This window comes from Bombyx mandarina, chromosome 24 (genome assembly GCF_030267445.1).
Source record: "Bombyx mandarina strain Sakado chromosome 24, ASM3026744v2".
NCBI lineage: Eukaryota > Metazoa > Arthropoda > Insecta > Lepidoptera > Bombycidae > Bombyx > Bombyx mandarina.
Genome location: NC_143230.1, coordinates 3720089 through 3737027, shown reverse-complemented (window position 1 = coordinate 3737027; position 16939 = coordinate 3720089). Strand labels below are relative to the sequence as shown.

Genomic DNA, 16939 nt, shown 5'->3' with positions numbered 1-16939 from the left:
CAAACAAAAGTAATCCGTCCGACGGGGGACACATCAATGGAAAAACAAAATTGTTATTTTTATTTAATTCCGAACATTTTCATATTTATCTACCTTTTGAACCTTCTCTGGACTTCCACAAATAATTCAAGACCAAAATTAGCCAAATCGGTCCAGCCGTTCTCGAGTTTTAGCGAGACTAACGAACAGCAATTCATTTTTATATATATATATAGAACCCGACATCACTTGATATTTATTAGCGAACAGATTTCAAAGAAATCATAACTGGTATTCCTTGAGGCATTTTATCGAAAAACTTGATTGAAATACGAATGAAATAAGTACTTGACAAATGTTCACGATTGACTTCCACGGTGAAGGAATAACATCGGGTAATAAAATTAATAAATTCATAATTTGCGTAATTACTGGTGGCAGGACCTTTTGAGTCCGCGCGGGTAGGTACCACCGCCCTGCCTATTTCTGCCGTGAAGCAGTAATGCCTTTCGGTTTGAAGGGTGGGGCAGCCGTTGTAACTATACTTGATACCTTAGAACTTATATCTCAAGGTGGGTGTCGCGCTTACGTTGTAGATGTCTATGGGCTCCAGTAACGACTTAACACCAGGTGGGCTGTGAGCTCGTCCACCCATCTAAGCAATAAAAAAAAAAGAAAAAAGGAAATTTTCATTGGAAGGTCTTCATCTAATGAAAATGATAAATTATTAATCCATCCGCATAGCATTATTGCTGTACAACTCCAATATGCTAGTAAAGGCGCTAATCCAGCTTACGACAAGATCTGTTAGAAATAAATTGCTTTCGCATTATAGAATCCTCCTAGTAAAAAAAAAAAGTTTAACATTGACAAGGTCATGTTAAGAAAACAAGTTCTTGCTTATGTAATAAGCGTCTGTTTATCTTACAGATCGGAGGGTGAAAAAGTGCGAGTGGGAGATGATTTGATTCTTGTATCTGTTGCCACTGAGAGATATTTGGTAAGCGGGGCGGCCATTTTATTTGTTTGCCTGCGAAATTTATTGGTTTTAGTTAATTAAGACGGAATAAGGGCAAGAGAGTATTGCGTGAGCTTATTAAAGAAATTTGGTAATGAATAAATATGGTTTCTAATATTTTTTATTTGAATATTTTAATATTAAGTGTTTCATTACCAAACAGATGACAAATTAAGATATTTTTTCTTTTATTTAATTTCAAACTAGCCACTCACTAATTGAAAGCAAGAAACTTATAAGTTCAATGTAAAATTCTTGTGATCCTGATAAACAAACTTTTTTAGAGTTAGCTAGTGATGTGTCCAAAAAAGTATTTAGGTTTGTCTGAAAGTTGCATAATTATTTACTTTTTGTAATTAAAAAAATAATTGGAAGTTCTTAAATGCTTATTTCAAGTTGAGTGACAGTACGTGGCCATTTTACACACATTTACAAATTTAAGTTATTCGCCTTTGACATTACCTACACCCGAAAAAGCTCTAATTTCGATTAATAACCACGTGCTTATAAAAGCTATTATGAAATTGTAAGCCACGTCATGTTGCTTCTCGTATCGCTAATTGGTACATATTGATTTTAGTGAAAATGTCCATTCATCATTCATGACTTAATCATAATTAATATTTGATTTTAACCTTAAAAACAACCATAGGGAAAGGTTAAAATGCGGCCAACACCTTGCATTCTTCGTGGACGCCGCAAAAAGGGATTATCCTTTATCCTATCGGTGAGGTTATAAGTGTCTGTTTGTCATCATTGAATGGATCGGAGGTGAAAGTCAAAACGCAAAATGAACAATGAAAATTTGAGAATCTATCCCATTTGTGTTCTGTAATTTGAAAATTTTCATCAGAATAAATGACAATGCGTTACATATTCTACTGTTTATAATCTATTGCATTCATTTTAACAAACTTGTGGCATACGTTATTTTTGGAACGAAGTTCCTTATCGCGCGTTGTGAAAGGGGGCTAGACGGAAAAAATTCTTACGAAAAGTTGTCACGACGCTTTTTAGATCCGTCATTCTGACCAATCAACGTGTAGGCGCTTATCGCGTGACATTGCTCGTATCCGATTGGTCCGCGTAATGAGTACAGTTTCTCGAGATAGCGTTTCAATAATAGTAATTTAGTTCATAGTTTTTTTTTTTCTTCTTCATAATGCCGTAATTTATTATTATAACTGAAATAAAAAAAATAAAAAAATCCTTCACTAATTAATCGAAAGGAACTTCGTTCCATCCGGGTATCCCTTGACACCTCTGAAGTTTTTTTTTTTGTTATTTAGGTCATATTTTTTAATTTAATACAACTTCAAAGTACGTACTAGATAATTTACTGCCTGTACTCAAATGTATGTGATTTCAAATAATAATGTTGTTTACAGAGATCCTATTTTATGTTTCATCAGACTTCATTCTCTGTCTAGACTTAAGTGTTGTTTTCATTTTTGTCAACGTTGTATTTTACTTGTGCAGTATTTTAGTAGTCTCAATTTGAGATTAAATAGATAAATCCTCTTTGATTTTCAAACTTAAAATCAAAATGGACCAAGGCACTTAAGAGTGTCCTGTGTGTTGAAAATTTGTTCGAGCTTTACAAAGTTATAAATTAATTGTTACTTGAACTTTATAAATACGATTTCGTAATTATCTGCTAAGATTGCCGTCCGAGGTTATTCCAGAAGTTGCCTTTAGCCACATTTCTAAATATCTGATCACGCAGGGTGGGGATGTTTTTGTCGTTTTTAAGGGGAACCATGGCTCTAACTAGTTATCGCAACTGCTATAATAGTAACAAAGAATAGATTTTACCAAATTCAATAAATAAATAAAAAAGTAAATAAATAAAATATACGTTGCATAAAATTGTATGGCATAAGATTCATAAAATATTGACATATATTACATTACGTGAATCAATAAAGTGAAATGTTTCGTAGTAATTAGCTTGATAGCTAAGAGGAGCGTGCTCTACATACTGCATGTGTAAAATTATGGAAACGAAAATTTAATGCTATGTCTAAAGTATTGAATATTTTTGAAAGATTTTTTTTGTCAGTGAACTTGGAGCAATGGAAAATTGTTACGATTTAAGATAATACCGACCCGAGGGTGGGGACCCTGTGTATAGGATTGTTAAGATTTCGGATGATCAATAACAAGATGTACAATTAGTTTGAGAGTAGTTGCGGGAACTCGTCTGGAGATTTTTTTTTATTGCCCTTGTAAGCAGACGAGCATACGGCCCACCTGATGGTGAGTGGTTACCGTCGCCTATGGACTTCAGCAATGCCAGGGGCAGAGCCAAGCCGCTGCCTATCAATGTATCTAAGTCACCTACAAACCAACGAAAAAAGTAGAAATTTACAATAAGAGATTCTTTTGTTAAAATGAATACTTTTTCAGCACACAACTAAAGAGAATGAAGTATCGATCGTCAATGCCTCGTTCCACGTGACACACTGGTCGGTCCAGCCATACGGAACCGGCATCTCGAGGATGAAATACGTCGGTTACGTCTTCGGAGGAGACGTTCTACGTTTCTTCCACGGAGGAGACGAATGCCTTACAATACCTAGCACTTGGACTCGGGATGGAGGACAGAAGTAAGTATGGATTATTGTCAGAGATTAATTAGAATTGGGAGTTATACAATTCATGAGGGTTGTGTGGTGCGCGCTATATAAGTGCACTAAGACCAACAATGTGCGCTCAAACTGTACAACTTTTGTTGTGATTGCGATAAACAGTTCAAAGAAAGGCTTAAATTCTTCGCACCAGTAATTTGTAGCGTGCAACATTGACATATCAAGTGGGCTTCATCGGGCGCATTCGGTGTACTTCAGTGATTCGGAATTGCCGAATACGCCTGATGTCAGCCGACATGATTCGGCGTGCCGATTTAAGTTTAACACAAATCGTAATATTAGAATATGTATCGTATATTAGTGCCTCGCCTCGTTTTCTGTTTTCTGGTTAAAATTGTAATAATCTACACTACAAAAACATAATAAGTGTTTTTAAAATAGTGTTTGACTTTTTTTATTGCTTTAAATGGTGGATGAGCTCACAACCAACCTGATGTTAAGTGGTTACTGGAGTCCATAGACATCTACAACGTAAATACGCCACCCACCTTGAGATATAAGTTCTAAGGTCTCAGTATAGTTAGTTACAACGGCTGCCCCACTCTTCAAACCGAAACGCATTACTGCATTACGGCAGAAATAGGCGGGGTGGTGGTACCTACCCGTACGGACTCACAAGAGGTCCTACGACCAGTAATTACATATTCTGAGTAAAAGTTTACTAATACGAGAAGTAAATAAGAAACTACAATTTGGCAGAGTGATACTAGCAGGAGTTGGTTCAGAAGGAGAAAATAATTGAGTAGAGAATTCTGTTGCTAAAAATTCGACATGGCTTCGTAGTAGCGAGATGTCATGGGAACATGTATTTGTATCTCGTGATGAGCACCTAAATAGATTGGTATCAGTGACATACCACCCACCGGCAATAATAAAGTAAACAATATAAGTCTTTTATTTGTTTTCACAGTATTGTAGTATACGAAGGCGGATCAGTTATGTCACAAGCTCGTTCGCTGTGGCGTTTGGAACTAGCTCGTACCAAATGGGCCGGCGGCTTTATCAACTGGTACCATCCAATGAGGATTCGGCACATCACTACGGGTCGATACTTGGGTGTTAACGACCAGAATGAACTCCATTTGGTCAGCAGGTAGGATTAATAAAGCCATATATGAAAGATCAAACAACGTAAAATCTAGAAAATTCTGAGTAGATGCATAAAATACCTTTAAACTGGCTCATGCTAATCAATAAGTCTAATGCACGCTTACTGGTTGATTAACCACGATCAGTTGATTATACCACATTTCAAGAATTCTATTTACATCATTTAAATATTTTTTTCTTCTCCTGATTTTTTCTTGTAATGACGAAAATGTTATTGCGAGATTTCTCTTAACGAAATAATTAAAGATCGTTAATAGTTTCTATTAAAAAAACTTTCTAAAGGCTTTTTATTCTGGAATATTTGAAATATTGTATATTTTTAGAGATCCAATTTTAAAAGTCTTTTTGGTAATTCCGATGGAGAATTAGACGAAGCTACTTAAAATTTGATTAAACCCTCGAAATATTGATCTTATGTCTTGATGGCAGTATTTTTTAAAGACTTTATAATAATATAATTTCATTTTAATAAAGTTTATATTTATGACAGAGAGGAAGCCACAACCGCCTCCTGCGCCTTTTGTCTTCGTCAAGAAAAAGATGATCAGAAACAAGTGCTTGAAGATAAAGATTTGGAAGTGATCGGAGCGCCAATTATTAAATACGGTGACTCCACCGTAATCGTGCAGCATTCGGAAACTGGCTTGTGGCTTTCATATAAGGTAAGTCCCAAATGTAATTTTGCTTTAGTAGTGACATTGGGTGATCATTGTTTGTAACATACATTAATTATCCTCAAAGGAACAACCTCTGAACAAGGATACAAGAAATTCTTATTTTTTATACCTAAGGAATTACATACATCTTTTTACCATTTAGTGTAGTTGTAAACAAAGCCCGTGCCCAAAATCAGTAATGAAAATATACATTGATGACTGATATCATCCATTAATTTCTTAAATTTCATTATCAGATTCTTTCTATTCTATGATAATGATTCTTATATTATTTGTAAAATACTTTTCGTTTAGTCTTACGAAACAAAGAAGAAAGGCGTCGGTAAAGTAGAAGAGAAACAAGCCATACTACACGAAGAAGGTAAAATGGACGACGGCCTTGATTTCTCCAGGTCTCAAGAAGAAGAGTCGAGGACTGCCAGAGTCATCAGGAAGTGTTCTTCTTTATTTACTAAGTTCATCAAGTAAGCCAACATTAAGTATCAAGGCCGAAACTATGTTATTTTTTAGGATTCAAAAGTTTTCCTCTAATATGCGTTAAGTTTGTACGTTTTCAATACCTTTTTTAGAAGCCACAGTTATATTTAATGAGCAGTTTTATCGAAATTTGTGTCCAAAAATTTTAATTGAAGTTTTATGTTGTCCAAAGTGGCCTTGAAACTCTTCAAGAAAACAGAAGACACTCGATGTTCTTCGCGTCCGTGAACTTAGGAGAGATGGTGATGTGCTTGGAGGATCTGATAAACTATTTCGCACAGCCCGATGAGGACATGGGTAAGTGATAAACAAGTAAATAACTGGCAAACGTAGACCGCATTCACATTTACATTCACAGTCCGGAATTTTCATTCCTCCTCCGCCTGTGACCTTTTTTTTATAATTTGTAGCCACTTTTGTCGGTCAGTGGTACAGTGAAGTGCTTGGCTCAGTCTCATGTCCAGCCACTCGGACACTTGAGCATTTTCATTAAACGCAACAAAACTAATTCAGTTAACGAATGGCAAGAAAATCATAAAAACTAAGTTCCTCTCAAAAACTGCTATTCTCAAATAGCATACATATACAGTTGGTCTTCGATTACATTAGCTAGAGAACCTTAGAAGAGAGCAAGGGTACTGATTCTCTATAAACAACGGTTGAGTTTGTTTCATATATTACTTCTGTTATGAAGTATTTCAATGAAATCAGGCATAATTAAAATTTCTTTAACGATTTAATCTCGCCTTTTTATGTAGATAATGCGATATTAAACAGTAAAGGTAAATATAAAAATGTAGACATAGAAAAAACGCGAGGTTAAATTATATGAGGCATGTTTATTTTCATATACTTTAGTGCTAAATCTGATCACCATCCTCGCCGAACCCGTCGCTTACGACGAAGGGCTTGGCAAGTAAATTAAACACTGAGTTTTTCGTCGCATCTTCTCAGTGGGTCGCGTTTCCGATCCGGTGCGAAGCACTGCTCTTGCTGGGCCAGTGTTAGCAACACCTTCGGTTTCAGCCCCGAGAGCTCACCTACAAGTTAGGGTAAAGCTGATATCTCAAGGATATTAGCATAGGTAAGAAAAAAAATTGCTAAATCGAATCATCTGCTAAAACAGAACACGAAGAAAAGCAAAACAAGTTCCGTGCTCTTCGAAACCGCCAAGATCTTTTCCAAGAGGAGGGTATCCTGAATTTAATCCTGGAAGCAATCGACAAGATCAACGTGATCACGTCCCAGGGATTCCTGGCTGGGTTCCTAGCTGGAGACGAATCGGGACAGAGCTGGGAAATGATCTCTGGATACCTTTATCAGCTCTTAGGTGAGAATATTATTAGTTGTTTTGTATTTCTGATGCTACACAAGATGTGCACTAGCCATTGAATACTTTTTTGTATTGCGTAGCTGAGTGACATAGTTCACGATCAATCTGCTGTAAAGTGGTTACTGGAACCCATAAACCTTTCAACATCTAGACGAGGTCACAACGTGGTATTTAATGCTGGCTGGGTGGCTGGTGGTGTCACCCTTTACACCAGATGGGAATAAACAGGATGGCAATAAAGTAGACATCCTACCATAGCATCAGTTTTATACAAATAAATGTTTATGTTCTTTTGTTTACTTATCAGAATTATTTTTGTGAAGTGATCAAAAAGTCTTCGAGTTTCAAATAAGCCATAAAACAAAGTAGCATCAAATTGGTACAATATAAACCAATGACCTATTATTGTAAGTATTATTTCCAAAGAACTTTGCATTGTCACTAATCGAATTATATGTCTACAGCTGCGATTATAAAAGGAAACCACACGAACTGCGCACAGTTCGCAAACTCCAACCGTCTGAACTGGTTGTTCTCTAGACTCGGCTCGCAGGCATCTGGCGAAGGAACTGGGATGCTGGACGTGTTGCATTGCGTGCTGATAGACTCGCCTGAAGCCTTGAATATGATGAGAGTAAGTAATGGCTGGGTATTTTTGGCTAATTAATTTCGCCACGAAGTCCTTTGTTCTAGTTTTAATGGTCGGACGGTCGTCATATGATACAATCGATTGCGAGTCTCACATTTATAAGCAGTCGGATTATGGATGATAAAATCTTAAGCCTCTTAATCTTTTGAAGTCGTCGTGGCCTAAAGGATAAGACGTCCGGTGCATTCGTATGTAGCGATGCACCGGTGTTCGAATCTCAGGCGGGTACCAATTTTTCTAATGAAATACGTACTTAACAAATATTCACGATTATCTTTCGCGATGAAGAAATAACATCGTATAATAAAAATCAAACCCACAAAAATAGAATTTGGGTAATTACTGGTAGTAGGACCTCTTGTGAGTCCGTGCGAGTAGGTACCACCACCCCGCCTATTTTTGCCGTGAAGCAGTAATGCGTTTCGGTTTGAAGAGTGGGGCAGCCGTTGTAGCTATACTGAGACCTAGAACTCATATCTCAAGGTGGGTGGCGCATTTACATTGTAGAAGTCTATGGGCTTCAGTAACCACTTAACACCAGGTGGACTGTGAACTCGTCCACCCATCTAAGCAATAATAAAAGCCTCATTTACTTGCATAATTTGAAATATCTAGTAAGCGTTTATCTTATCCTCGCTAAAGACCATTTACACAGACCCTCACAAATTATCCCTTTTTTTTCAGGATGAGCACATAAAAGTAATCATAAGCTTATTAGAAAAGCACGGTCGTGACCCGAAAGTTCTGGACGTGCTGTGCTCGCTGTGCGTCGGTAACGGAGTGGCCGTGCGCTCCTCACAGAACAATATCTGCGACTACTTGCTACCAGGGAAGAACTTGCTACTGCAGACTCAGCTAGTAGACCACGTTTCTAGGTAAGTCAGCGATAAGTTGGTAGGCAGCGACTTGGCTGTGCCCCGCTGGTATTACTGACGACCATGGGCGATGGTAACCACTTACCATTAGGTTATCAGGTGGACAATATGTTCGTTTGCCCACAAAGGCTAAAAAGTCATGGTTCACGTGGCTATTGGATGGGGAAATCTGTCGTGTTGTTTAGATCTAGTTAGGCTCATTGGTACTGTAGGTGAAGACATATGTGGATGCTGTTATGGTCTAACGGATCCAATTTGTTTATTTTTTCAAAAGGATTTTCGTAAGAGAAAAACTATTATTTGTTTTGGTTACAGTGTGCGACCGAACATTTTCGTGGGCCGCGTCGAAGGGTCAGCAGTGTACCGTAAATGGTACTTCGAAGTGACGATGGACCACATCGAGAAAACCACGCACATGATGCCCCATCTGCGCATAGGATGGGCTAACACTTCTGGGTACGTACTTTTTGAAAGTTATGGTTTATGGAATGATAATTTTTTTGCCAAGTCGGTAGCTTTTTAGGTGAAGTCCATAAATCAGGAATTTTACTGTGCCCTTTTTTGTAGTAAATATTTATAAATGAAATGAAAATATTCGTAGTATATATAGCTATATTCAGTGCGCTTAGTGCGAGTTTTTTAACGTCTTCGATAGCGTAAACGTTAACTCAAATTCGTATGCAATTGGAACAGCGCCCCAAGCCGCAAACGTAGGCAAACGTTCCAACTCCATACAAATTTGAGTTAACTTTTACGCTATCAAGAATGTAAAAAAACTCGCACTAAGCACACAGGGGTGAACAACTTGTGGCTAATGTTCAGATTCCATTAATAGAAATATTATATCCACTTAATTAATTTGATTACCAAATTATCAAAATTTTGTTGAATTCGATATTCGTGACCATAATATTTAGAAAAGGGTACCTAAATCTTATCCGACTGCTGTTGCTTGAATGTCTAGATTTTAGTTAATGATTGTGTGTTCACACTATAACTTGCTTAGTACCTATGTACTAACACTATGTACGACACCTGAACACCAATGTGTGAATATAATTGTACTTACTGCTTGTTTCCCAAACATGTGAACTTCGATTTATTAACTGGGCTGTTGAAGAATTGAGCGATTAAATTGTATTAACTAGGATTGAATGCTTTTGCTGGAATTTCCCGCCATATTGCTTTTAATATACAAATGGCCTCGTAATGTAAACTCATATTTATAGCGACTCTCTCTCTCTCTTTCTTTGTCTCTCTCTTTCTCCTCAGCAATTTATCTCAAATGGTGGTGGGGTCATCTTTCCTTACTTCACTCCTCCACTTCGCTCTGCCTTCAACATCCTCGTCAGTAACATTGTGTTCCCTTTTGTCCTTCAGCACCACATTCTTCCAGCTTGTATATAGCGATTAAAATTAGCGACTAAAACTATTTTAATTTAATAAACAGATACGTACCATATCCTGGTGGTGGCGAAAAGTGGGGCGGTAATGGTGTCGGTGACGATTTGTATTCCTTTGGTTTCGATGGAGCATATTTGTGGTCTGGTGGTAGGAAAACTCCTGTTAATCGCACTCACCACGAAGAGCCTTATATCAAAAAAGGTATGGTACTATAATAAAATTATTTTTACTTATATCCTTACCTAGTATTTATAATTTCATTATCATTTATATTTGACCTGATTTGTAATTGAATATGAAATATTTATTACTGATTTAACCAGTATCATGGACATCAATATGAATATTTCCATTTATTTTATATTTGATTTATCCTATTACATTCTTAGTATTTCAATTTTATCCAATTAAATTACATTACGAAAACATTGGGTGGTTTTGACAATCCCAGATAGTCTGCGCGTTCCCACAGCGCGGCGATCAGGCGAGGCGTTCTGATCACTTGTCCAAAAATATAAGACTATAAATATTAGATAATTAATTGACAATGTTATTATTAAAGGATCAATAGCGCTCCTATGCTCTTAATTTAGAAAACTACAGCATCATTATAATTCGACAGGCGATGTGATTGGATGCGCTCTGGACTTGAACGTTCCTTTAATCAACTTCATGTTCAATGGTGTCAGAGTGACCGGATCTTTCACCAACTTCAACTTGGAAGGCATGTTCTTCCCTGCCATCAGCTGCTCAAGTAAATTAAGGTAATTTTACAATTGCACAAATTTAAATTCCACCAACGTGGGACTGGTGTAGTGGTAAGTGACATGGTCACTACACAAGGGGGTCGCGGGTTCGAATCCCGCCAAGGGAAGATATTTTTATGATAAATATAAAGTCTTTTCCAGGGTTATGGATGTATATTAAATATATGTATGTGTATAATAAAAATCTTACATTTATTTCCGTTATCTGGCACCTGTAACACAAGTTCTTTATGAACTTAGCACGGGCCCAGTTAATGTGGCGTGATTGTTAGTAAATATTAATTTATTATTTATTATTTCTTTGTCATTTGCTTCATGAGTAGCATTTTGTGCTACTTAAAGATGATAGCCCTGAAGATGCGTAACGATAAAACAGTCAAAGTGAAAACTACCTTCAAATATGGATAGAAAAATATCTGCAAATATGTAAATCTGAATAAATTTGTAAATTTACAGATGGTAGGACCTTTTGAGTCCGCACAGGTAGGTATCACGATCTTATGCTTATTTCTGCCGTGAAGCAGTAATGCGTTTCGGTTTGAAGGGTGGGGCAGCCATTGTAACTATACTAAAACCTTAGAACTTATATCTCAAGGTGGGTGGCGCATTTACATCGTAAATGTCTATGGGCTCCAGTAACCACTTAACACCAGGTGGGCTGTGAGCTTGTCCACCCATCTAAACAATAAAAAAACGTCATTGCTTTGCAGTTGTCGGTTTCTATTCGGCGGCGAACATGGCCGTCTACGTTACGCGGCTCCCGAGGGATACTCTCCGCTGGTTGAGTCGCTGCTTCCGCAACAGATCCTCAGTCTCGAACCCTGCTTCTATTTTGGTAACCTCAACAAAAGGGCTCTAGCTGGACCATCTCTAGTTCAAGATGATACCGCATTTGTGCCTACACCGGTTGATACGATGACGGTGAGCTTGTCATGAAATCAGCGTAATTTTATCACAGACTTACATCAAAACGATGATCAGATCAGATCCGATTAGATCTGTTTTTTATATGTTTTTGATGAACACCCTATGCTACCATTGTTGATGTAATTATAGAGACTCATTTTCTTCTAACACCTATTAAAATATTTTCAATGTGATTTAATGTAATTAAAACGTTTTCAGATATCTCTGCCAACATACGTGGAACAAATCAGGGATAAACTAGCCGAAAATATTCACGAAATGTGGGCTATGAATAAGGTAATATATTTATCTCTGACATGATTTTTTTACTAAAGAAACTATAGGAGGAAGTAATATTGAATTTCCAAAGTAAAATTCTGTTAATTATTTAGTAAACATTTCGTATTTTCAATGTTGTCGTATCAGGAATCTATTTGTTGCAGAAACGATTTCCCAATAACCAGTATTTGATTGTATGTTAAGCTTTATACCCAACAGATTGAAGCCGGTTGGATGTACGGTGATCAGCGCGACGACATACATAAGATTCATCCTTGCTTGGTGCCCTTCGAACGACTACCACCCGCTGAAAAGAGATATGATATCCAACTAGCCGTGCAAACATTGAAGTAAGTTATTAACTTAATACAGAAAGCCCTATACTATATTCATCATCTATGTTTTTTTTTTTGAGTTTAACGTATTACTAACACAGTATAATATAAGGGGTAAAAAGACGTTCAATATTAATTTTCCTTACAGAGAATCTAGTCCAATCTAGATAAACAATCAAAAGCATTTACACACTTTTCCTTTTAAGTACTTGTTGATTAAAATATACATATTATTTTTCTTTTATATATAAATGTTTCCTTTTATCGTATTTTAGAACAATTCTTGCGCTTGGCTACTACATTACTTTGGATAAGCCACCAGCACGTATCCGCAACGTCCGACTTCCAAACGAACCATTTTTACAGGTAAGATTTATCTGGACTTTAGTCAAGGTTACAGCCAAATCGCATATGGCGTTCGCGACACTTGATCTTATTACGATATTAACTAATAATGATTGCTAAGAATTTTAAAAGAGGCAATTAATAATATTAGCGACAGAACTCTCTAATGAAATTTCAGCAAATGAAAATTAAGCCAAGTTGGCCAACCCAATTTACTTGGAAGATATCATGATTTATGCATGTCTAGTTTATGCATGACTTAGGCTCAAGTTAATAAAATTGAAACTTAAAATATTTTTATATATTTATTTTGACAGTCAAACGGCTATAAACCAGCACCTTTAGACCTTGGTGCTGTTACTCTGACACCCAAAATGGATGAACTAGTGGACCAATTAGCTGAGAATACTCACAACCTTTGGGCCAGGGAAAGAATACAGCAAGGTTGGACTTATGGTCTCAATGAGGTTTGTTGATTTTTAATAATTACGATATGGATCAAGCAGATGTTGTCAAAATGTTACTAGTGCTGGGCCCATTATAAGCTATGAATGGCTACCTCTTTTTTTTGTTGGGTAAATAATTATCCATTTCTTATGGAACTTTTTATCCTTGTAGAAGTTCAACTGAATTTCCGATCTTATATATAGGTGTTTGTATTATTCAAGTCACTTAACATCTATGGACTCCAGAAACCTGTTGATATTCAATGGTTTCGGAAATCATTTATCTATTGAACCATTTTTTTAAAACGGGAAAGTTAAATTAGTTCAGTATCTGCGTTATCTGTTTTTATATTATTTCCTTGGACTGCAGATGTATTTGGTAATAGGAACCTACTGTTTCAGGATCCGGAGATGCATCGCTCCCCTCACTTAGTGCCATATCCTAAAGTTGATGATGCCATCAAAAAAGCCAACCGAGACACCGCGTCCGAAACTGTCCGAACTTTATTGGTTTACGGATATAATCTGGATCCGCCCACTGGAGAACAGCATGAAGGTAGATTAAATAGAATTATTAGTGAGAACCAAGGTCATTGTAACTATTGTTATCACGCTCCATTATTCTTATCTATATTATTATAAACATGTAGATTTATTTTATGTGTACAGCAGTGTATGGCAGTAGTCAAATTGGTGACTGTCAATTTAATTAATTATTATTACCTCAAAATACATTTAATTAAAATTCCGTCAATTTTAACACAAAACAATTCACAAGCGGAATATGATGTTTCTGTTTTCTATTTAATATTTTTTATTTATTTTTTAGCTTTGTTAGCGGAGGCTTCTAAGCAGAAACAAGCTGATTTCAGAACGTATAGGGCAGAAAAGAACTACGCCGTTAGTTCTGGAAAATGGTATTTCGAATTCGAAATATTAACAGCTGGTCCAATGAGGGTGAGTGATAAAGAGATTACGTGAATTATAATCTTTGCCTAATATTTATGTTTCCTGTTGCGAAATTTAATTGCCAAATTCATTGAAAAATAGTTTATCTATAAATTAGGTTGATCTAATCTATTCAACTTCTTAGGTTGGTTGGGCTCATGCTGACATGGCTCCAGGCATGATGTTGGGACAAGACGAGAATTCTTGGGCTTTCGACGGATACAACGTAAGTACCTCCATTTGCTAATTAGGGATACAAACACTTGCTATTCTCCGGTACAATAAAGCCGTAGAGCCTAATTAAAAATTCTAATCTATCTTAGACTTTATATAGACGAACCCGAATCTCCGTTTAGATCAAGGATTTCTTCAAGATACATTTCCCATTCTAATTAGTTGGTGATTAAAGTTTCGTGAATATCCTAGTGCTTAAAATTACATGGCGGAACGAGCGACGCATTCGGTATACAGCTCAAAGTCGGGGATATTGTGGGCTGCTTCCTAGACGTCGTCGACCAAACAATTAGTGAGTCGATGGCTTAATGTGACAGTGCCGCAGTGCTGCTCTGATATAAATCAACATAAATAATCAACTTCCTTATTAAGTTGCTTAATATACTTAAAAAGAAAAAAAATGAAAGGGTAAATGTAAACTCGCCTACGACAAGTCTAATTTGATTTGGCTTTGGAAAAGTTAAAAGCAAATTCATCACTTATCTATTCGTTTTCAAAAACAGAAGTTCCAATAGAAATATTAGAGTGAAGAAAATTGATTTATGATGATCTTATCAAAGCAATACCACCGGCTGTAGGCATGATTCCTTCTTGTATAATATTACGGTCAAAATAAATTCTAAAACGTACCTACTGTGTTGTGTCTGCAATACCAATATTCTGTAATTAATTAATAAACAACCTAAAACAAATAACAAATCATACTATTACTAGAAATAATTTGCAATCATGAAAAAAAATTACGAAATTGAGCAGAATTTTGACGCGAACACCGGAAAAATTACTGTGAAATTGATAATTATATTTAAATAGTCCCGGCTACACTAGACTGTAACTGCTACATTTGTTTGGAAATCGGGTCTTAAAATTACTCACACGCCATTTATCTCACAGTAATTGTACTATGATAGAAACCTTCCTAAAAATGAAAACAATGCCTGTACCAAAGTTAATAATAATCTGATCATTGGCCTGGAACGCATTGAGGACACACATACAAAGAAAAACAAACGAATATTGCTTTTCAACTATATATTTGTCAGATACGTGGTCCTATGTTTTAAGAATTACTACAACAATTTATTATTGAAGGTTAAGCATCAAGTTTTATTTATTTAATCGATATTATACTTGAAAAATGGAATTAGCAAAATTCCAAAATTTCCGATAGAGAATAGGAAACAATATAACTTAGAAAAGTACATAGTGAAGTCAGATTATTGTTTAATTTTGAAGGAGGAAAAGGTATACTCCAGTAGCACAGAAGCCTTCGGCAAGCAATGGGCAGTCGGTGATGTGGTTGGCGTGTTCCTTGATCTCATCGATAAGACGATAAGTAAACAAAAAAAAAATTAATGGTTTGGCATTTGAAAATTACGCTTCCTAATGGCTGAAACGTCTTGCTTGTGCACAAAAAACATTACATGAATTATTTAGCTCATTCAAGTAAATTAATTTTTTTGTTTGGTTCCGATGCCTTTTTCATCAATAGCTAAGCTAGTGAACCCATTAGATATGTAGAAATTTTTTCGATGCGATTTTGTCATTTAGGAAAGACTTGAGCATAATAAATACTAATAATTTCAATATAATATCTCAGACGCGAATATTTTTAAAACTAATCGACAGTGTTATGATACACTCTCATATATTCTTTTACCTAAAATAATTGACATAGGTATAAATGTGTCGCCAATTACGGATCCCAGAAATACAATAAACGCGCCCATAATTTTAGGTATCTACTAACATTGTGGTTAAGTATTCTTTACAGAAGGAAAGTCACCAAATATGTAACTTTTTTATTCCATTAATTAATAACCTTCTGAAATATGGGATGAATATCTCAATACTATGGTAGTGTTTCGTCTAAGTTTAAAGAAACTGTTATCGTTCGACACCACGGATGTCTTAAAGAATAATAAACTCAAAGTTTTAAATCCTTGTGGTCTCGCACCGGTAGATCCAAATGAATTTTCTTACAGATCAATAAGACTATACAGTACTATGCACTAAAAAGTGTTGGTAGTGGTAGTAGCTTATGTAGAATGATAGCAATTGATATATATTGACTAACTTTAATTCGCTAACTACATTAGCTCTCATTAGTGGTGTCTTCTTTAGCTATGTAGGGACATCGTGTTTACATTCTATTGGCTATGTCATCCATATAAATAAGAATACTAATTGTCATACTACTGATAAAAAACTATATATTTACTACAGATATTTAAAAATAGATATTTACGTTAAAAAAAAATATTTTTTTTTATTGCTTAGATGTGTGGACGAGCTCACAGCCCACACACAGTTAAGTGGTTACTGGAGCCCATAGACATCTACAGCATAAATGTGCCACACACCTTGAGATATAAGTTCCAAGATCTCAGTATAGTTACAACGGCTGCCCCACCCTTCAAACCGAAACGCATTATTGCTTCACGGCAGAAATAGGCGGGGCGGTGGTACCTACCCGTGCGGACTCACAAGAGGTCCTACCACCAGT

At 36.2% G+C, this 16939-nt stretch overlaps 1 protein-coding gene across 50 annotated transcripts in view; it reads left to right on the top strand.

Moving 5' to 3' along the window:
• Window positions 1-16939, top strand: part of RyR (Ryanodine receptor) — a 167339-nt gene that overhangs the window by 57301 nt on the left and 93099 nt on the right. For 41 of the 50 annotated variants that reach the window (XM_089738141.1, XM_089738147.1, XM_089738146.1 and 38 more), the window contains 21 exons: window positions 910-979; window positions 3407-3606; window positions 4559-4741; window positions 5249-5420; window positions 5730-5899; window positions 6085-6209; window positions 7039-7242; window positions 7710-7879; window positions 8579-8769; window positions 9085-9225; window positions 10220-10374; window positions 10796-10937; window positions 11651-11861; window positions 12066-12143; window positions 12345-12475; window positions 12736-12826; window positions 13123-13272; window positions 13654-13807; window positions 14081-14208; window positions 14345-14425; window positions 15670-15769. In XM_089738141.1, the coding sequence (XP_089594267.1) occupies window positions 910-979; window positions 3407-3606; window positions 4559-4741; window positions 5249-5420; window positions 5730-5899; window positions 6085-6209; window positions 7039-7242; window positions 7710-7879; window positions 8579-8769; window positions 9085-9225; window positions 10220-10374; window positions 10796-10937; window positions 11651-11861; window positions 12066-12143; window positions 12345-12475; window positions 12736-12826; window positions 13123-13272; window positions 13654-13807; window positions 14081-14208; window positions 14345-14425; window positions 15670-15769 (3047 nt within the window). Of the gene's footprint in view, window positions 1-909; window positions 980-3406; window positions 3607-4558; window positions 4742-5248; window positions 5421-5729; window positions 5900-6084; window positions 6210-7038; window positions 7243-7709; window positions 7880-8578; window positions 8770-9084; window positions 9226-10219; window positions 10375-10795; window positions 10938-11650; window positions 11862-12065; window positions 12144-12344; window positions 12476-12735; window positions 12827-13122; window positions 13273-13653; window positions 13808-14080; window positions 14209-14344; window positions 14426-14625; window positions 14726-15669; window positions 15770-16939 lie in introns of all 50 variants that reach the window. The other 9 variants (XM_089738151.1, XM_089738150.1, XM_089738149.1 and 6 more) reach the window with 1 other exon arrangement.